The 22,551-nt window shown below is 45.9% G+C and overlaps 1 protein-coding gene across 1 annotated transcript in view; it reads right to left on the bottom strand.

The window, feature by feature from the left end:
- LOC115174606 (gephyrin) overlaps positions 1–21,874 on the bottom strand; it is a gene marked incomplete in the record, with an annotated part of 149,740 nt that extends 127,866 nt beyond the window's left edge. The window contains 1 exon segment of the mRNA XM_029733303.1: positions 21,722–21,874. Within this exon segment, the coding sequence (XP_029589163.1) occupies positions 21,722–21,785 (64 nt within the window).
- Between the last annotated feature and the right edge of the window lie 677 nt (positions 21,875–22,551).

The following is a 22,551-nucleotide window of genomic DNA, read 5'->3' as shown; positions in this document are numbered from 1 at the left end:
ATCATTTCCAGGGCATAAAGCAGTCAGCTCTCATTATCTCCCAGGGATGCCACACTAATGGGGCTTCCCCTATACCACCAAGGAACTTTCATACACACACGCGCAAGAACACACACACACACACACACACACACACACACACACACACACACACACCCACACACACACACACACACACACACACACACACGGGCAAGAACACATATGCACGCTCATACACGCACACACACGCAAGAACAAAAAACACATGCAAGAACACCCTGGCATACACACAAGTGCACACACACACACACACACTCTCTCTCTCTTAGAAATATAACCATTTTGAGTTCCATGTCGAACCCTCTGTGGAAAGGGTTCTACCTGCAACCAAAAGGGTTCTACCTGCAACCAAAAGGGTTCTACCTGCAACCAAAAGGGTTCTACCTGCAACCAAAAGGGTTCTACCTGCAACCAAAAGGGTTCTACCTGCAACCAAAAGGGTTCTTCAAAGGGTTCTATGGGGACAGCTGAAGAACCCTTTTAGGTTCTAGATAGCACTTTTTTAAAAGAGTGCGCAGACAGACACAGACGCACGCACACGCACACACACACACACACACACACACACACACACACTGGTCCGGATCCCAACTTCAGCCACAAATCACCCTCGGCCCAGACCTTGCTCACTCTAGCTACTGCTGATGTGTGCTCCACTCTGAATAGGTCAGTCATTACTATGCTATTTTACTTGGCTGGTTTTGCTGCTCTTAATATTTTTTTGCATAGTTACCTACATGTTTCTCAATGGGTGTCACAACGGGGAACAGTAAATTGAGTCCGTTTTTTCTTTTCTCTCAAATTGAAGATGAAGTTGGATAAATGGACAATCAAACCAGGGAAAGTTTTGGGAAATAACAGCTTTTTCATCAAGACCAAATCCTGCCTATCTGGAATCTACATCAATATCCTGAATGTGCAATAAAATCAAACATATTATAATATTGTAAATGAATACAAATAGACATATCAAACATGTTTCCTTCCCATGATAAAATAATACCACAGCTAAACCCTGCTGTTGGCATCTCCACTGTCTTCTGTACTCATCTGTTTCAGTGCCAATGCCCATCCAGTGGTGGAGCACACCAGCATGGGGGTCTACCAACCACTGGATTCAAATGATATCTGCAGGTGGGAGGGCTCACACCTCCCTCAACCAATCAGTCTCCTCAGAAATGACATCACCTCCCTTCCTCCCTCTGTCTTATTGGCTTGTTCGGTGTCAAATGGAACCACTAGAGCCGGAGGCCTGGGATTAAATGGGCTTAATGATGAATCGAGGTGTGGATCCGCCCCCACTTTGTCGAGGGGTGGGAATGACATTTTACTGGGGGCATTAAATGTTTCACAACTCCCTCCTAGGGTAGAGCAGGGAGGCAGCGGTGCGACAAATACCAGCAGCAGCGTCGTATAATTCTGTGGTTTCCAAATGAATAACGGCTTGACGGTGCCGAGTAAAATATAGCAACAGCAATAACGTCAGATAACCTGATGTAGTGTAAGTCCGGCGTATCTTAGCAACCTTGTTCACTCTGAGTGGAGCAGTGGGGTAAGCAGCGGGAGGACAGCGTCCATCATGAAAGACACACCCGGCAGTTACACGCGCACGCAAATGTGAGCGTGAGCGCGCGCTGAATTGTGATGTGTGCACGCATGCACAGACACAGGCACACACAAGCAATCACTTACTGACACTCACAGATCATACGTGCTAAGACCCATCGCACACGTGTACACACACACACACACTCAGAGCCAATCTCAATTACTGTTGGCCAAGCGCGCACACACACACACACACACACACACACACACACACACACACACACACACACACCCACCCCGGGGCTTACTGTAAGCAGCCGGGAGAAGAGAGGGGGTGTAGAGTGGAACAATAGGATCCTAATCGGCAGGGCTGCATTTCAAAGCCTCTCCCGTCTCTACAACACTGTTTCCAGATAAGATTGAAAAACGCTATTTATATCCAACTACAAGGGAAGCCAACCAATGGCTTGATTTTGGTTTATTTGAAGTCCGATCTAAATTAGGGTGCGGTGTTACGTAAGGGAGAGGAGTCAGTGCGACACTACGCTATACCTGCTACTGCGGAGGTGTAGCAACTGGAGGAGGGAATAGCCCAAACGGTAGCAGCACTGCTAGACACTCTAGCACTGCAGCTAATAGCTATTTCAACACATTTCGTTAGCGAACTACATTTCCCACATGTTCAGGCAGAATCGGTGCAAGTGTGTTGCACACGACGCTGGACCTAGGAGTCTACACACACACACACACACACACACACACACACACACACACACACACACACACACACACACACACACACACACACACACACACACACACACACACACTGCTCAATCAAACCCCACACTATCTCTCTCTTTCCTTCTCTCAGCAGATGTGCAGAGAGAGCTGGGCTGGTGGAGTAGCAGTCTAAGGCCCAGTTAGGGCGAAGCCAAGCCCTCCTCATCCCAAGAGAGACAGCTCCATGCTGGGCTGGGCTGTGAAGAAGAGAGGGAGGGATTGGTGGAGGGCTGGGGGGCTGGAGCCCAAATCCCAACCACTTAAACATGGGTTTAAGAGTGCAATTCACACTGAAGGAGATATAGAGAGACGAGAGGGGGAGGAGACAGAAGGAGGAGAGAGGGACTGAGGGGAGAGGAGAGAATAGAGGGAGGAGAGATCAAATAGAGGAGAGGGAGGAGGAAAGACAGAGAGGAAATATGAAGGAGAGAGAGGGAGGAGACAGAAGAGAGAGGTCTGAAGAACAGAGGGGAGTGAGAGGGGAGCAGGGAAAGGAGATCGAGGGGAGGGAGAGAGAGAAAAGTGTAGAGAGGCTGTCTCAGCACCATGGAGAGCAACAGTGCCATTGAGAGATCAGCTGAGCACTGAACACGACTTAAGGGATGGGGGAGAGAAAGGAGGGCATGGAGGAGGAGAGGGGGAGGAGGAGAGGGGAGGAGGAGAGGGGAGGAGGATAGGGATAAAAAAGGAGATGAAGGGAGATAGAAGGAGAGATAATTGGAGAGAAAAGAGATCTTACTGGGAAAACACAGATAGCCATCCACACGCACACACACACACACACACACACACACACACACACACACACACACACACGGAAACAGGGCACTCATGCTCACAAACACACACAAACGAGAACTCGAGCACACACACTCCTTAAGTCTTTCAGTGTAAGAGTGAGGACATGGAGGAGCGGGGGGGGGGGGGGCAGAGAAGGAAGGAGAGAGAGCTAGAAAGAGAGAGTGCGAGAGGGGGATGGAGAGAGGTAGAGAGAGCGACATCTAAAGATAGGCCTAGGTAGATACAGGGAAAGGAGAGAGAGAGGAACAGAGAAAGAGTGATTGTGCTGACCCTCAGCGTTCACCCCAGCTTCAGAGGCCTGCTCCCCCTGGCAGTCTCCACTGGAATACATAAAACATGAGAGAGACTGGGCCCCAATGTCAGGCCAGGCACTTAGTCTGTACCCTGGCACTGGAACCACACACATTAACGGCCGGATGGACAAACACACACACACACACACACACACACACACACACACACACACACACACACACACACACACACACACACACAAACACACTTGCCCACACGTGTGCGCACACACGGGCATGAACACTCACACTCCAACCGCAATACACCGACACGCGATACACCACCCTCAAACTGACCACCGAAACACACAGAAATAGACACACTCAAACACCGACACGACACACTCACACATTCTCTCCTGTGTCACCACAACACACACACCGAGTCAGAACACTGTTCGCTACACGTCTATCTCATGTATAGGCAATAGCCATACAAGCTCCTATAAGGACAGTTTCCCAGCCACAGAGGAATCCTAGTCGTGTACTAAAAAGCACTTTCAAATGGAGATACTTCGTACTCAATCTCATACTTTCTCTAATTTGTATAGCCAGGACCCAATATCACCCCCCCCCTCTTTTTAGTAATCTCTCTTTCTCTCTACTCTCCCTCTCTTCCTTAGCACTCACCTGAACCTTTTTTTATGATCATTTTGCTTAAACCCAGGCAGAGAAGGCTGCTTGGTGGAGCGCCCGCAGCTCTGCACACAAATTCCCTGTCTTATTGATGGTTTATTAACATGACCATAAATATTGAAGAGACACTTACTAATGAAGCCACGGAGAAAAGACAATTCACAGTGCAGTGGGGGGGGGGGAGATGGGGGCTTTTTCCTCTCTTCTCCTTAACACTACTTTCATTTCTTTTTTCTTTTTCAGTGTCACCACAACGCCTCCTCGACTTTCCTTTTACTGCTCTCCTCTCTTTCCCTCCCCGTTCCTTCTTTCTCCCTCTTCTCTCCCCCTTTTCCAATCATCACTTCTACCTCTCTTTTCTGGCCTCTCTCTCTCTCCAAGTCTCTCTTTTCCTCGTCACTGGTATCAGCTCAATGTGATTGGAGGGATTGTGAATATGATCAATGTGATCAAGATCAATGTGATTGGAGGGCCCCTGGTGAATATGAATCACGCATACGAGGGAAAGTGGGAAAGGGAAAACCTAGTCAGCTGCACAACTGAACGCATTCAACCGAAATGTGTCTTCCACATTTCACCCAAACCCCTCTGAATCCCTCTGAGAGGTGGGGGCGGCTGCCTTAATCGACATCCACGTCATCGGCGCCCGGGGAAACGGTTGCTGTGGTGGTCAACTGCCTTGTACAAGGGCAGAACTGCAGATTTTTCTGCCTTGTCGGCTCGGGGGATTCGAACAAGCAAACTTTTGTTTACCGTCCCAAAGCTCCAACCGCTGGGCTACTAATAATAACTCATGGGGCTAGTATAACAAGGTCAAAGCTCTGATGACGATGTGGCCATGATGATGATTACATAATAAACAATCCAGTAGAAGAGTATTGTAGGCAACCTCGGCAGTTTACCCCTTAGCATGACATTTCCATGTTGGGAGAGCCCAGGGCTAGTGGGCTAGTTCATTCTCTCGTGGCATTTAGAGGGGCTGTTTGCATATTGCTCCTGTTAGCGTGCAGTGTGTGGCTCTCACTGCGTGTGTGGTGTGTGTGTGTGTGTGTGTGCGTGCGTGCGTGCGTGCGCATCCTGCACCATGTATGTATGAACAGTGCTTTTTATCCAGTCCAAGTGACCTTTGAAGAAGAGATTGTGACTGTAATGTCAAACGCACTATATCTCCGGATAGATAAAAGGATACATTAAGATAAATAGCATTGACCCCTCCATTGGGAGCTGATAGTAGTGATGGAGGGGGAAAAAAAACGATACAGTTGCATATCACAATATTATTTTGAACAATATTACATCGATACTTTGACTCCAAGTATCCATTTTTATTTGTATTGGTATTTTGCTAAGTTGCGTTAGCTAGCGCTAGTCGGCTGTACCCATCCCAAAATGCTGATGTTTTTCATCCTATAGCTTGTTCTCCATCTTCTTTTTAAATAGTGAGCCGACATGTCTTCATCACCTTTATTTCCATGACTGATCTGAAATCATTTGATAATACGCTCTCTTATCTCTCTGCAGCAGGGGATAAGGGTTAGGAGGGATAGGAGAAGGATACTGGTTCTACAGATCTGATCTAACTAACTAGGTAGTCCTCAAATTCGTCACGATTGATGTATTGTAACAGGCCCAATGTGGTTACTAAAGACAGATTTGAATATATTTGGCTGTTTTCAATGCATAACATTTAGATGTTGTCCCTTTTCAGGTTTAGAAGAAGTGCCTGCTAAATGCTAACTCCCTTTTGTGTAAGCTGGTAGCATAGCTAGCATTGAGAAATCAGTGGTGGTAGTCGAAGTAGTTTTTAACTGCAATGCAGTTGATTGGTGATGATGACGTGTACATGTGTAGGGGTTGACATCCATACAAGCATTATATTCTGATTTTTACCTCAGCATAGTGTGAAATATAAATATAAACAATAGTCAACATTTTCTGGGGGGAAATGAGGAGATTCAGGCTTTTTACCCCACGGCATCTTTCCCCCTCGCGTTTCCATGGCATTGCTATTGTTTTGGCACCTAAGTATAGTGATAATATCGTACTGTGAGGTCCCAGGAAATTCCCAGCCCTAGCTAATACTATGTAGCAATGTAGCACAACTATCTATGCTGTTCACAGAAATATCAGGCAGTGTGCAGGACAACCCTGGGTCCACCTTAAGGACCCATATGCTTTATATACCATAGAATTGCAATGTTGGCTGTTTTGGACTCTATTTTCATGTATTCGCCCATCATCCAACTCCACTAGTGATTGTTCTGGGTCGTATTCATTAGGCATAAAACTGAAGAGTGAGTAGCTGGTTTTGTCTAATAAGAACAGCTTCTTTTCGTTTTCCATTCAAAAACATTTTACTACGGTGTGCCAAAATGACTATGACCCAGCACCATCGCAGCTCTATTGGTAAGCTCAGGTACTATTGTCTTATTAATGCTCTGAAGGCTCTGCGAGCGATCCTATTGATTACTATAGGAATCTGTGGCCATTAATATTCCTGCACATTTCTGATCTCTATCCCCCACCGCATGTGTCCAGCTGTCCTCTCCTGCTAGCTAGGCTGCCGATACAGGGGAACCCACCTCTCATCAGGAACATGACGTGGTCAGTGATTTGTGCATACATATGTATGCAAACACACACAGGATACACAGACAGGATACACACACAGGATACACACACACACACACACAGGATACACACACACACATAGTTTAGCTAATTTAATATGACTAAAGATAAGAGTCCATAAAAGGGACAGTACTTAATTAGGCTCTATTAGAAATGGATGGTTAACATTAGCTAAAAAGCCTCTCTCGACCATCGGCTTTTAGGGGCTTTAAGTGAAATACATGCATTGAGGAGCTAATCAAATCAACTATTGATTGCTCTTGCCTTGATGTGCTCCCAGCACTTCTAAGAGCCCCAAACCAATGAGAATCAGGGGTCAGGTGTTAGGGTTAAAGCTAGGGTTGGGGTCATGTGGGCTAAGGGTCAAGGTTAGGGTCAGAGTTGACCGTTTTGGGTCATTGACAGGGTCAGATATCGGGGTTACGATATGAACCCATACAGACCAGGGTAGTCATTTGGACTTGCATCAGTAGCCATGTTGGGAAAGTAAAGACCCATCCTCTGACGCAAACCCTGGGTCGTGTTCATTAGGGCACACCAAAGCAAAACACTGCATCAGAAAAACGAAGAGAGCATTTCCTATTGGACGAGTTCAGATAGGGCCTCCCCGTTTCTCTCCGTTTCGAGACGTTTTTCTTCCATTTCGTGCCTACTGAACATGACCCCGGCTTTAGTCATGATGACAGCCATGCCTCAAGAGATACAGCTGTCAAGGCGATTCAGGAGGAGGGAACACGGAGCATATTGTAAGTGACACGCTGTTCAAACGTTGTTCACTAAGTGGAACGTTGATCTGAATCCCTCCGATTTGGGCATAGGGGTGTCCGACTTGTCCCCATGTGGCGTTGGCAGTGCCAACCCCTGCCATGCTCTGGTCCACCGGTTGCCCGCCACTGCCCTCGCCGTGACAGCTCCCAGTCACTGCCCGGCGTTCCCGCAAATCCCATTTCATGCCAGAGATGTTCCAGAAAGGCAAAACAAAAGCAGATCGGCACAGCTGCGGCTCGAGCGCATTGTGTCGACAATCGACGTGAAATCAGTGGAACAAAGCAGAAAGCAGAACTCTGCTGCTGCAACCAATGATGCAGTATGCGCCATGAGAGGGTATTATGCTCATGCTGCTAGTAGAATGTGTGAGTGTGTGTGTAGTTTCTTGGAGTTAAAGTTCTACTGCATCTTGAAGGTCAACCATGCTAACTTAGTTCAGCATGAGCTGACATGTAACTGCTATTATTAAATATATGAGTAATGTGTAGTCTAATTAGGGAGGTGTGTGTGTGTGTATGTACATGCGGTGTGTAAATGCGTGTGTGTTCGCATTTGAGAGAGAGAAATATCCAAACTCAAGTTCATCAGCAGTCAATCTAGCCAAAGAATTTCAATGATATTCTACATAGTTCTTCTGTTAGGTCCATATATGGCTCCAATCCGAGGTTGTATACGAGGGTGAAACATATCCATTGGCTACAGAGGACAAGCAGGTAACTGGTACTTCCATCAGCATGGGGTGAGACTTACGTCATCTCTCGCGGACAGATGAAACTGTCAAGGCTCACGTAGAATGATGTGATTATGAGCAGCAGCAGTTCACGTTGTTTGGGGGGGGGGGGGTGTTGATTATTTGGACAGATCAGGATCGGGCGACGGCGGTGCTGAAAGTGGTGCTGGGATTCTCAAGCTCCTGTGCGGATGATAAATGGTTTCCACTAGATTGCACATGATAGGAGGAAGTAGCACACGCTGTTAGCTGTCCTTAGCTGACACCACTCAACAACACTTCCCTTTGCAAAGTGAAACTACTAAACCGTTGTACTAGCTTAGTTAACCTTTTACTGCAGTGGGCTAAATCAGGGTCACACCTAAACACATCTACTTTAAAACAAAAGTATTCACCTCACACACATGGTTATGGGCTTAAAAAAATGAAGACATCTGTACCATGTCAGATATAGAGTTGAAATGTATTCTATTTGCATCCCGATATTACACTATATCACAGAAGACTGAAATATAACAAAACCGTTTGACATAGAAACACTGGATTTTCTGAAATACGTTTATTAATTATGAAATTATTAACATTCCACCCATGAGGCCACTAGAGGGCAATTTTCTCATTTGACTGGAGGCAAGGGCTACTAGGAACTTCCACTAACTCTAGTCTACAGGGTTTAGGCTTTGTCCTCCCCTCATTGGAAGAGCTATGCTCGCTACCCCATCACATGCTGCTAATGTGTGTATGATGAGTATGAGTGTGTGATTTCCCACGACACTGGGCCTAGGAGTCTTCTCACCCCCCCCACATACACACACACACACACACACACACACACACACACAGTGCCCCGAGCCCATCTGCACTAATGAAGCAGGCTGTAAGCAGCTACCTTCATTACATTCAATCCTCTGGACGGTGTCAGCAATTACATTGCAGCTTCCCACTGTCAGAGCACAGGCTGCAGAGAGACTCTCTATCTCTCACACACATATGCAAGTGTGCACGCAAACACACAAACACACACACACACACACAGGAGGAAACACTTGGCCTTCTTCTCAAGGCCTCTCCTTGCTGAGACAACATCCTGGGAGGAGCTCCTGTTTATCAGTGGTGGGTGTTTAGCTCTCTGGCTCATCTCCCTAACATAGCAACACAGCCCCTATAGACACAACTAGAACCTGGGCCCACCACAACACAGGAGAGAAGAGGGGGAGAGAGGAGGGGGGGGGGGACGAGAAGTAAATGTTGTTTTTACAGAAAAGGAAGAGTAGGGTATCCCGAGGATCCCCAACAAAACTGAAGGGGGGGAAAAAAAGTGAAATCTCCTGCCTGCAACACTCTCCCCTCATCATCGTAGTGACTAAAAATAGCAAGACGGTCCACACACAACATGTCAATCACAGGTGTGGTTCCCACAATCCACAACCACACGTGTGAAAGTACAGTCTGTTCCAATGGGGGCCAGTACCGTGTTAGCGCGTGATGTCCAGATGTCATGACCTGAGAGGGTTTCGCTGTAGCACACGGGGGGAAACAGGAGAAACGCACAAGGCTCAATAATACAAGGAGGACAGGAGTGAGGAGGTAGGAAGGAGGACAAAGGGAGGAGAGAGCTCACCTTGGCCACACACGGGCCAGGTCAGCCATCAAATACACTCATTAGCGGGACGCTGCTCTCCTCTATTATTCACACCTACATGCTCCCCCTCTTCCTGCATCACTCCCTTACCTACAGGGGTACGGTAATATACAAAGACAGGGAAGGAGCGAGAAAGAGGTGGAGAAAGAGACAGCGAGGGAGAGAGATGTGAAAGAGAAAGAGAGAAAGCTGAAAAGAAAGAGAGGGGGACAGAAAAAAAAATGACAAGGCAGGTGAGGTGAGAGGTGGCGAGAGAGAGGCAGAAGCCCTGTTTATACCTTTTTACAAACATGGGTCCGTTGTCCTGATCTTGTCCACATTCTGATTGTGACCAGATTCCCAGAAATGTGTCTACACATGGTATTAAAATGTGTCTGTTATCCATCCACTGTGTCTGCATTGTGACCAGATTCCCAGAAATGTGTCTACACATGGTATTAAAATGTGTCTGTTATCCATCCACTGTGTCTGCATTGTGACCAGATTCCCAGAAATGTGTCTACACATGGTATTAAAATGTGTCTGTTATCCATCCACTGTGTCTGCATTGTGACCAGATTCCCAGAAATGTGTCTACACATGGTATTAAAATGTGTCTGTTATCCATCCACTGTGTCGGCATTGTGACCAAATTTCCTGGTCCCTTCCTTTATGACAATTATTTCACAGCTATTCTTTCTAAATAATATTGATTTATTTATTGTAAGACGCATATTGATATAATCAGACAATGGTGCCGCTTGTCAATGATTTTAGAGGGCAGAATAATGATGACTTAAATGGCGTATCTGTCCAGATCTGTCTACACTTGTAAGATATCCAGACACAATGCTTGTGGGCCCAATCAGAATGTGGACAAGCTCAGGACAAAGGACGCAGTTTAGAACCTGGTATAAACGGGCTACAGAAAGATAGAGGGAAAATAGCAGAAAGAGAGTAACAGAGAAGGAGAGTCCCTCATATCATACATGTACATTCCTACAACACTTTCAACCAACCACCATTGACAGCAATTGATTAGCAAAATTGATGTCAATATAAATGATGTATGAACATGCAAATTACCAAGATAATTACTGTCAATATTCGTAAATTATGCAGGCAATCACTGTGCTCATTCGATGGCGACTGTGGTGTAAACACACTTTGCAGGAAAAGTAATTGATTTTATTTGAAGTACTGCAACAGGACAAATATTACTGACAGAGAATAAAACAAAATGGTGCTATAGCCAAAAAGTATTCAATGGCTCGCTTTATATATATCTTCAAAAAAGGTTTTATATAGAAGCACAGTGCATTATCATTTTTTAGCAGTGTGTTCAGTTCAGCCCATTTTGATTCTTCCAGAGAAATGCTAAGGATTCTGGTATTTTTGGGGGGGAATTTGTGTTCTACCTGTCATTTTGGTAGGCGAGAACTGAACTGGGCACATTCTTTCAACTCAGAGAAGACTAGGTGCCGTTCCTGGAATCTGTCTGTTCAGAAGGGTGCAAAATCACAAAGCATTCCGATATAAACATATTTTGTAGAACAGATATGATGTTCTGTCATGCAGAATTGGGCCAGAATTGGATCAGTTCTACTCATTACATATCTATCAGCAATGTTCTGAACATTTCACCTCTCTGAATATACCCTAGGTGATCACATACTCCCAACTCAGACGAGACTAGGTGCCATTTCTGGAAATGTCACACATCGATCAGTCGCATCACACCTCACCTGTGACCACCTCTTCAGAAGACAAGGGGGAGGGGTCTGGCCGAGTGACAAGCCAATGGACAGCCTGGCAGAGCGACAACGAGGAAACAGTAGCCGTTGCCAATGGTGACAGCCAGAAGTCACACTGTTGTACTGTGCCTGTGCTTGTACTCACAGTGGTGCTATTCTTGTCCAAGGAATGTTTGACTTGTGTTTGTGATGTGATTGGCTTGTTACTGTGATGTTTTGTCTTGCTAGTGAGAGTTGCTGCTATCGTAGTGTAAAGTAACTATTTGACAGCAGATTTTTGGACTGAACGTCAAAAACACATGGGTTAGTTTGTCTTTCTTACACATCTCTCTCTCTCTCTCTCTCTCTCTCTCTCTCTCTCTCTCTCTCTCTCTCTCTCTCTCTCTCTCTCTCTCAAAAACTAATGTCAGAATACAGAAAAACAGCCTTTCTTCCCAGACAGAATCCCAGAAGTGGAAGGCATGAGGCAGACAGCGAATGGATGAATTAATAGCTTCAGCACCACAGAGAAGATCTGAGCAAAAAGACCACTGTCTTCCTCTCATCATCATCTCCTAATTCCTGTCAGTGGTGTGTGAGCGGGAGAGCGAGAGCGAGAGCGAGAGCGAGAGAGAGAGAGAGAGAGAGAGAGAGAGAGAGAGAGAGAGAGAGCGAGAGAGAGAGAGAGAGAGCGAGAGAGAGAGAGAGAGGGGGGGAGAGAGGGGGGAGAGAGAGAGAGAGCGAGAGAGAGCGAGAGAGAGCGAGAGAGACAAAGTGTGTGTGAGTGTAGTTTCTTGGAGTTAAAGTTCTACTGCATCTTGAAGGTCAACCATGCTAACTTAGTTCAGCATGAGCTGACATGTAACTGCTATTATTAAATATATGAGTAATGTGTAGTCTAATTAGGGAGGTGTGTGTGTGTGTGTGTGTGTGTGTACATGCGGTGTGTAAATGTGTGATCGCATGTGAGAGAGAGAGAGAAATATCCAACTTGAAGTTCATCAGTTTGACCTTGAGGTTTGTTTGTGTGTTTGTGTGTATATGTGTGTGTGTGCGTGCGCGTATGTATGTGTGTGTGTGTGTGTATGTATGTGCATGTGTTTGTGGCATAGTCATGGACGGAGGCTGCTATCTGCTAGCCTGTTCCTCTGTGCATAGTTATCTTCTACTCAGTGCTGCGGAGGAAACATGCTCTTGGATGATCTGAGACCTGGTTTGTGTTCATTAGGCAGTTAATGGAAGAACACGGACTGAAAGAGGGAGGGACGAAGTTAAAACACCCATTGTCGTTTTCATAAAAATGTTACTACACTGTGCCCTAATGAACACAAACATTGTGAATATACCATTTAACTGAGGCACTAGCGTGGTCAGTCTGTAGTTCAGTTGGTAGAGCACTAACTCCTAGATAGTGGGTTCGATTCCTGGGACAAAACAGTACATAATAATACAAAATAATTATACTTCCTGTACAATACTACGCTGTGAATCCATCACCATTAGTTATACACAGTGACATTGTAGTGTGTTTTTGGAATAATCATCCCTTACGAGCTCCAATAACTCTTTCTGTAACACCTTGTAGGAATCTGAAACAACAGCTTCAACATGATAGAAATATAACATGTGTCCTACATCGTATCCATGCAATTTCATGTAAGTATCAAGTCTCCAAGGAAACAGATCCTTGTAGAGCAGATACTGGAGTGCGGCATCAAAGTCGACAGTATAATGATGCGATGAATGTATGCATAAGAAAAAAAACACAGAAACATTGTACGAAAAAGAAATGTCATCCATGCTAGCTTTTCAGTCAGGAAAGACAGGAGGACACGATATTGACCGAGCCATCATCGACGGCAGAGCTCGCGACTAATTCATAGGAATAGCCAACGGTATGAGAGATAGACGCTAGCCAAAAACACTCTCCCAAGACTTGAAACACGAAAGGGCTCTATATTTCAGAGCTCTATTAGATGTGGAAGGATAAAAAATAAAAAAAAAGGTGAGGAGGCGCGCTGAAGCTGATGAATCGATGGTACCCTCCATGCCCTGACTAACACCAGTAACCAGAAGAGAGGAATGAGGATGGAGGGCAGTACAGATAGGCCATAGAGTGACTCATCACTTAAAACATACACTTCTTGATCCTTTAATTATCATATAAGACAAGAGAGCACCTTGCCTGACACATTCTAGACCAGACTCGAACCATTTTCACACTACCATGCCAACACAAACCATATTGTTCTGGCTAAGATATTGTCTGTTTAAATTGTTCTTTCCAGCACAGCATCAGTCTTGATTATCCTCCCTAGACCAAGGCTAGGCCCAAGCTGCCTTCATGCTAATGCTAACCTTCAACACATTCAAGTTCCATCCCTAGTATCGACACTGTTAGCATTCAGTGCTGACATGGGCTTTCTCACATACAGAAGGCCAAACGTAACCCTTGTTATCAACTTTACTTCACATAAATGACAAGTGATGAGAGTGCATTGTTAGTTGAGACACGCTCCAAATTAAATTCCCAACCATGTCCTTACCTACCTAGCCAACTCTGGGAATGGATTTGATGGAGCACACTTCTCTGGAGGGTTTACAAGAGCCGGTGAGAGTGAATCAGAGTGTTCATCCAGCAAATAACGCTGGCCTCTCTTCCCAAACTCAACGTCCAATTAAGATATATTTACATTGAGTATGGTTGATTTCTATGCGCTTAAGAGATAGCGAGAGATGAGATGACTAGAGATTCGATTTTTATTGTCTGTTTCCCAGAAATAGCCTTTACATCTGCACTGCGCCTTACCCAAAAAGAGAGGGAGAGAGAGATAGAAAGAGAGAGAGAGCGAGAGCGAGAGAGAGGGAGAGAGCGAGAGAGAGAGAGAAAGACAGAGTGACACATGGAAACCATGTGTTTGATCTATTTGATACCATTCCATTCATTCCACTCCAGTCATTACCACAAGCCTGTCCTCCCCAATTATGGTGACACCAACCTCCTGTGACGCATAGCCTAGAGTCTAGCGCTATCCTTATAGATAGCCACAGGACAAGACAAGGTGAAACCTACTGTAAACAGACAATGCAAATCTAATCTCCCTTAACATAACCAAAATGAGTGCCACAAGGCTCGATACTAGGTCCTTTACCGTTCACTATTGCCATGAATAATGTTGGTTTGTCCCTTAATAATAAGAACTGGGGCTTATATCTCTATGTGGATGACACAGTTATGTATTCCCGTGCGCCCTCGGTGCAGCTTGGCTTTGATTCACTTCAAGCATCGCTCACCGATCTTAGATGTGTGCTAATTGTTGATAAAACCAAGTTTATGTTTCTATCCAGGTCTTGTAAAATTGATCCTAAAGACCTGCGTATCTGCACCTTGAGAGGAGCCCAAATTGAGTATCTAGGTATTTGGATTGGTGATAAGCTGTCCTTTAAAACACACATCGATAAGCTGACTTAAAAGTTGCAAGCAAAGATTGGTACCTGTATCGAAATAAATCCTGTCTCACTTCTGAAAATAGGAGGAAGATTGTTCAAGCAACATTCCTCCCAGTAATTGACTACAGCAACTCAATATACATGCAGCCTCTATGTTAAAACCTCTGGATTCAGTCTACCACTCAGCCTCTGTGTTAAAACCTCTGGATTCAGTCTACCACTCAGCCTCTGTGTTAAAACCTCTGGATTCAGTCTACCACTCAGCCTCTGTGTTAAAGCCTCTGGATTCAGTCTACCACTCAGCCTCTGTGTTAAAGCCTCTGGATTCAGTCTACCACTCAGCCTCTGTGTTAAAACCTCTGAATTCAGTCTACCACTCAGTCTCTGTGTTAAAACCTCTGGATTCAGTCTACCACTCAGCCTCTGTGTTAAAACCTCTGGATTCAGTCTACCACTCAGCCTCTGTGTTAAAACATTTTGACTCAGTCTACCACTCAGCCTCTGTGTTAAAGCCTCTGGATTCAGTCTGCCACTCAGCCTCTGTGTTAAACCTCTGGATTCAGTCTACCACTCAGCCTTGCGTTAAAATCTCTGGATTCAGTCTACCACTCAGCCTCTGTGTTAAAATCTCTGGATTCAGTCTACCACTCAGCCTCTGTGTTAAAACCTCTGGATTCAGTCTACCACTCAGCCTCTGTGTTAAAACCTCTGGATTCAGTCTACCACTCAGCCTCTGTGTTAAAACCTCTGGATTCAGTCTACCACTCAGCCTTGCGTTTAATCACTGGTGATAATTTCCATATGCATTGTTGTCTCTTATGTAGTTCTGTTGGCTGGGAGTCTCTAATGACCAGAAGGGCCCAACATTGGCTATTATTTGTATATTAAGCACTTCTCCAGAAACTCACATACTACATCACCTGACCTCTAAATTGGAAATCTATCTAGTAATTATAAGAATCCCTCTCAAGACTGGTTGGTTCTAGAGGTTCCAAAGGTCTCCTCTGAGTTAGGGAAGACTGTTTTCAGTTCCTGTGCCCCTCAGTCCTGGAATGACCTACAGGTCACTCTGAAACTTGATTCGTTGGTCCCAAAAAGTTCATTTAGAACTCTGCTAAAAAATGTGACCAATGAAAACTACAGTACACCTGTTTTGACTTATTGTATCTATTTGTTTCTACTGCCCTTTTGAATGTAATGTCATTTAACTGAAAAGTTGTAACTGAAAATGTGTAGTGATCATGCTTGTCATGCCCTGACCGTAGAGATCCCTTTTATTTCTCTATTTGGTTAGGTCAGGGTGTGATTTGGGTGGGCATTCTAGATGTTCTATTTCTTTGTTGGCCGGGTATGATTCCCAATCACAGGCAGCTGTCTATCGTTGTCTCTGATTGGCGATCATACTTATGCAGCCTTTTCCCACCTGTGATTGTGGGATCTTGTTTTGGTACTGAGCTTATGCCCTTCTGAACGTTACGTTTTCGTTTTTTTTAATTTTATTTTGGTTTTTGTTTCGGTGTTCATCTAATAAATATGATGTACGCTTACCACGCGGCACCTTGGTCTCCTTCTTACGACGGACGTGACAGAAGATCCCACCAAAAATGGACCAAGCAGCGTGGCCAGGAGGAATGGACATGGTAGGACATCCTGGACGGCAAAGGATCCTGGACGTGGGAGGAGATCTAGGCCGGATAGGATCGCCTCCCATGGGAACAGGTGGAAGAGCGAGGGAGGAACGGCGACGAGACCAGGAGTCACGGCAACGACGGAAGCCCGAGAGGCAGCTCCAAAAAATGTTTTGGGGGGGCACACGGAGAGATTGGTGGAGTCAGGGTTTAGACCTGAGCCAACTCCCCGTGATTACCGTGGGGAGCGTGTGACCAGTCAGGCACCGTGTTATGCGGTGATGCGCACTGTGTCTCCAGTGCGCATTCACAGCCCGGTGCAGAGCCCTTTTATTTCTCTATTTGGTTAGGTCAGGGTGTGATTTGGGTGGGCATTCTAGATTTTCTATTTCTTTGTTGGCCGGGTATGATTCCCAATCTGAGGCAGCTGTCTATCGTTGTCTCTGATTGGGGATCATACTTAGGCAGCCCTTTTCCCACCTGTGATTGTGGGATCTTGTTTTGGTACTGAGCTTATGCCCTTCTGAACGTTACATTTTCATTTTGTATTTTATTTTGGTTTTTGTTTCGGTGTTCATCTAATAAATATGACGTACGCTTACCACGCTGCACCTTGGTCTCCTTCTTACGACGGACGTGACAATGCTTGAACTGTTGTTTTCAGGGCACCAATGGAAATGAGACCCTGGTCTCAATGGGCTCCCCTATTTAAATAAACGTGAATAAAAATAAATAGGCCAGCCCAGCCAATCGCTACAAAAAGAGCATGGGTGTGTAGCCAATTACCACAGAGCAGACGTCCAGCCCCATGTGTCACCGTTCACCGTTCACCGTTCACCATTCACCATTCACAGCAGACTTGGAGAGGAGATTGCTATATAACTTGGCAGCTAACCAACCCCATTCAGTGACAAATGACAGAGTCTCCTAATTCTGGGCAGGACAGTCTGCCACGTAAGCCATCCAGGCCGCTCTCTGACTGACTGGCCGCCTCTTCGGTTTCCTGTTCCCAGCATGCCTCAGTGCTACAAGGTCTGGGGCTGTAGTGGTTAAGGTAAACTTGGGACAACCTCCAGAGATTAAATTATGTGGAAAAAGAGATTAGATAGTTCTTGCATTGGCCCTCCACACTAATGTCTGTACAGGCACACACATGCACGTAGACACATTGTATTACACACTCACATATATGCACACAAGCATGCAGCTATGCACACACACACACACAGCGATGAAAATGTACGCAAAACACACATACACACACACAGACACACACACAGCGTAAGCAACTGAAAAATATGAAACCCTCTATTACCTGCATTGCCTCACCATCACCAATCTGACTTCTAGACCACATAGCCTCCCTTTGTATCCTCCCTACGGAAAGGTGGTGGTAGCCCCTTTAAGAGGGGAAATCCCACAGAGCCTGCCTGCCTTCTCCCTCCCCACCTGCCCTTACCAGTCCCCCTTCTCTCCCTCCCTCCTTCCCTCCCTCCATCTCCCCTCTAGACTGCCGTGGAGGAATCATAATGAAAAATCACATTAGACCACAAACGGACCCTAACACACGAATAAAGGCCGTCCAAAAATATATATTTTTAAATAAATAAAAAGTATTGCACCGTTTGTGAACGACGCTAAATATCGGGGCGTCTGTTGTCGATTCATGTCTTTCTGACATGTAAGTTTGGAGCGCCGCCCACACCCCTCTCTCTCTCTCTCTCTCTCTCTCTCTCTCTCCTCTCTCTCTCTCTCTCTCTCTCTCTCTCTCTCTCCTCTCCTCTCTCTCCTCTCTCTCTCTCTCTCTCTCTCTCTCTATCTCTCTCTCTCTCTCCTCTCTCTCTCTCTCTCTCTCTCTCTCTCTCTCTCTCTCCAGCTGAGGGAATAAATGAGTGAAGAAAAGAGAGCGAGAGATGGAGAATGTGTGTTGTCTGCCGCAGAGAGGAGATTTCCGACCCAGGCCTCGCTCCCATTGGCAGGTTGCTACTGAGTGCATACTGTCCATGTCTGTCTATTCAGCAGCGTGTGTGTGTCTGTGTATATGTGTGTGTGTCTATATATATATCTGTCAATTTGTGAGTATGTGTGGTTTAAAGGATTTTGCACTGAGCTGTTTCACTGTGTTGATGGGATGTGTGCATACAGTAGCTATATTTGGGACCAGGGGTTTGTGTTTCAACCAGAGCTCACTGTTAGTGCACAAAGACCGAGAGAACATACACATGCATGCGGATGAACAAACACACACACTCACTCATGCACACACACACACACAGTTGTGTGAATAATACATCTAACGTGACAGAGTCCGGCCCATGCCTGCTACGTCAGAACACTGAGGTCCAGAGAACACACACGCCCTGCATGGTGTATCCATCTCTCCCTAGCAGCACCACAACACAATGAGGTCACACAGGCTGTTGGGGAGCTGTATTGTGTGTGTGTGTGTGTGTGTGTGTGTACAGAGGGAGTCATTAGGAAGGTGGAGGGAGACACACAAACACACACAGGACAGGAGGGCGGTGAGCTAGGAGAGCGTGTTGGAGAATGGTGTTGTCCACACCCTCAGGCAGGCCCAGATAGAGACACAATTAAAACAACATCTCTCTCTCTCTCTCTCACACACACACACAAACACACACTCTTGATACACATGCAAAAAGGCAATAAACCCATCACAGCATGAGAAGCTTTTTAATGCTCACATTTGTGGGATTACATATTTGACAGATGTCCGTCATTCATTTTAGTTCACCCTAATCATTTTTTCTTCTTCCGATTTTCCACAAACATTTCCCCACATCCTTATAGTACACCTCGCACCAATAATGTATATCCAAAGGCAAACCTAGAGCAAACCCTGACGGAACATCCAAACAAACCACCGTAGAGGTTTGAGACATGCACACCTCCATCCCTCCTTTGGCCGGCTTGAGCCATGTCCTCCCCTGCTATCATTTGCATAGAGTGCGCAGATCTACATTCCTAATCCTACTTCTACATTGAATAAACCATTATACATTGGATCTATACAGCCTTTAGAGTCCTAAGTATCCCTGTCCTGAGCAGTGGCCGGCCAGTTATATCCTCCTTCTCTCCTGCTCTCCCCCGGGCCTATGGAGGAAGGATGGAGGGTTGACCCCTGACCTTCTCATGAGGCCAGATGGGGAGATTGGGGCGGGGGGAGCATTAGAATGCTGAGCACAGAGCTGCGTGGTGCAGCAGGACTAACGATGGCACTATCATAGATTATAGATGGCACTGTGTGGTTAGTGTGGTGTTATTGTAGAGGTTGGGAAGGATGACAGGGAAGATGTGGAGTTCATTTGTGGATGTTGTTGTTTTGGGTGATATCTAATATTAAACACGTTTGGTGTTTAAAAATATCTCATCTTTGTCAGGATGAAATTCTTGAAAGGCAAGGGGTCATAGACTTAAGATATTTTGGACCTAGATTCAGGACAACTAAATATACAGTAAACCTACTGTTTCATATGTCTGCATGGTCACTGCTTTTTTAAACCTCTGAAAACGGGTATTGGATTCCCAACATACCTGCCCATTCCAAACCCCAAGAAAGAAAGAAAAAGAGCCGCAAAAAGAAACAGAAATGCAAATAAGAAGTGGGTTGCGTTTCTGCGTCGCCAAAATCAGCATATATTTGCAGGAAAAGTCAGCATAGCACCTCCAAATCAAACTAGCAATCTGTCACCACACCGGCTGGGGGGAGAAGAGGATTCGAGGGACTAACGCTACATACACAGAACCCGCTCTGTTTCGGTTTACACTATGCCTGAATGCTTATCAACGTGGTGAAACGCGCTTTCTGGCGAGTGTATTTACCATCGCACCAATTTGTGACTGACGCGGTTTCAGCACCACGGACAGCGCCGAAGCCCTCACTAGCGCTCCCTCCTTCTCTCTCTACAGAGGGGAGGCGGGGGGGGGCCGGGTTTCCCTAGCAGATTTCAGGATCTACAGTCATTCCTCCATTGCTACACAATACCATCTTCCAACCGGATTTACCATAAGGGAGAATGTCATAGGCGATCACGAATACATGGCGATCATGATGATTTGAATCATCCAGCCCCCTCCATTACTCGTTTGCGCATCCGACACTTTCCCCAATTCAACAGCATCGCTACAGCAGCGGCAAGCCCGTATTTGTCAATATTAACCGTCGCTGGTGACATGTATCTTTCATTTGCTTTCCTCTCGTGACACCGCACGACTTTTCGCCTTGATCAACATCACAGTTCTGAATAAGAAACATGACAAAGCAAACATACCTAAAAACACATAGAAAATAGCCATTTTCAATGTCTTGTGTATAACAGTTTGAAGCCTATATATCGTTTCCCGATCCGTAGCCTAAATCGACTCGTATTCTTCTCACGAAACCAGCAGAGCCTCAGTCACGTTAACCAGCCGCTTCAATTAGCGATGTCATTCACAAATCAGTCACATATCATTCATTGCGCCTGCTTTGCCATGTATTCCGCAATTAACACGGGCATTTCTGTGCGCTTAAATGCATCAACTTATCATCAGCAACTGTCATGGGCTACATTTGGAGAAATGCTGTGGCCAACCGCGTGTCAATAACGAAAGACATACAGCGCGAGCATGTTTAGCTCCGCACACGGTCAGCTGTCATTTTCAGATTTGACAAGCAGAAGCAGATACGGGCTATGAATAATTCAACACACAAAACTGAGCCCTTCACGGAGAAAAACCGCCTCGCAAACGCCATGGCAACGAATGATACCGAACAGGGTTTGTATGAATGTAGGCTACATTGTCATCTTCCGTCGCATGCAAGGATGTGCTAAATCAATTAGTCCTGTGAAAGTAAGGGGGCTTCAAAGAGCAAGGCGCTGACCAGCCGCGGAGAACTGCAAAATCAGCCAGAGATGGAGAGAGCCGCCACGCAAAATCAACCGACATGTCAGCATATGAGACGCCCGCGAGAGGCACCCCAGCGGACAGTCAACGGGAATGAATTCACATTGTCACAGAGAAATATGAATCACTTAATGCAATTTTGCATTTACCTGTCAAGACTCCGACACGGATTTGGTGGTCGTGGTTTGTTAAAATCATCCCGTCTGACGCCATGTTCAGCAGCGCTGTCGCCCGCACTGAGAACTCACGGCAGGGCCAAGAGCCGATCACATCGAACTTAGGGGGAGGGTATGAGGAGGAGGATGAGGAGACGGAGGGAGGGAGGGAGGGAATGAGGAAGAAGAGCAGAGCTAGGCGAGAGAAGTGGAGAGCCGAGCGATTAAGACACCTAGATAGCTGGCCGTGCGCGGCAGAATGCGGGGGCCGTTTAAACCGCACACATCACTCAGCTGGCCGTCTGCCATGGTAGTAGTGTGGATTCCAGATTCATTCTTTTGGAGACCACTATTGATTTCTCTATGAAGACTCAGAGAAACAGATAGGCTTTAAGCAATGCGTCGGTAATGCATCTCCAATTTTCCCACGTCATATGTTTGGTGTCACACCGTCTATGGATCATAGTATATTGGGTGATGAAAAGGCACTTTTTTAGTGTACGAGGTGTTTGGGAATTGTGCCCGCTTCGTATGAAATAGTAATGACCAGGGGATGTGAGGACTAAGTAGCCTACTGCGTTCCCATCCTCAGAAGCTCGAGAGAAGATCACAGTCTGACCTGTAAAAACGCAACTGCATCCCGAGGCAAAAACCTCGCTTCTATTTTTAGTCTGACTGCACGCTTCCGTGGTGTATATTTTAATGGAGAAAAAACCGGTCCCTCCTCCCGCTTCTGTTTGGATTGTATCAATACATGATTCATGAACACACCTAGTCTATATGAGTATGGGGACTATGGACTATGGAGTGTACCGTGCACCATG

Source organism: Salmo trutta, chromosome 35 (genome assembly GCF_901001165.1).
Source record: "Salmo trutta chromosome 35, fSalTru1.1, whole genome shotgun sequence".
Lineage (NCBI taxonomy): Eukaryota > Metazoa > Chordata > Actinopteri > Salmoniformes > Salmonidae > Salmo > Salmo trutta.
This window is presented reverse-complemented; position numbering and strand designations above follow the sequence as displayed.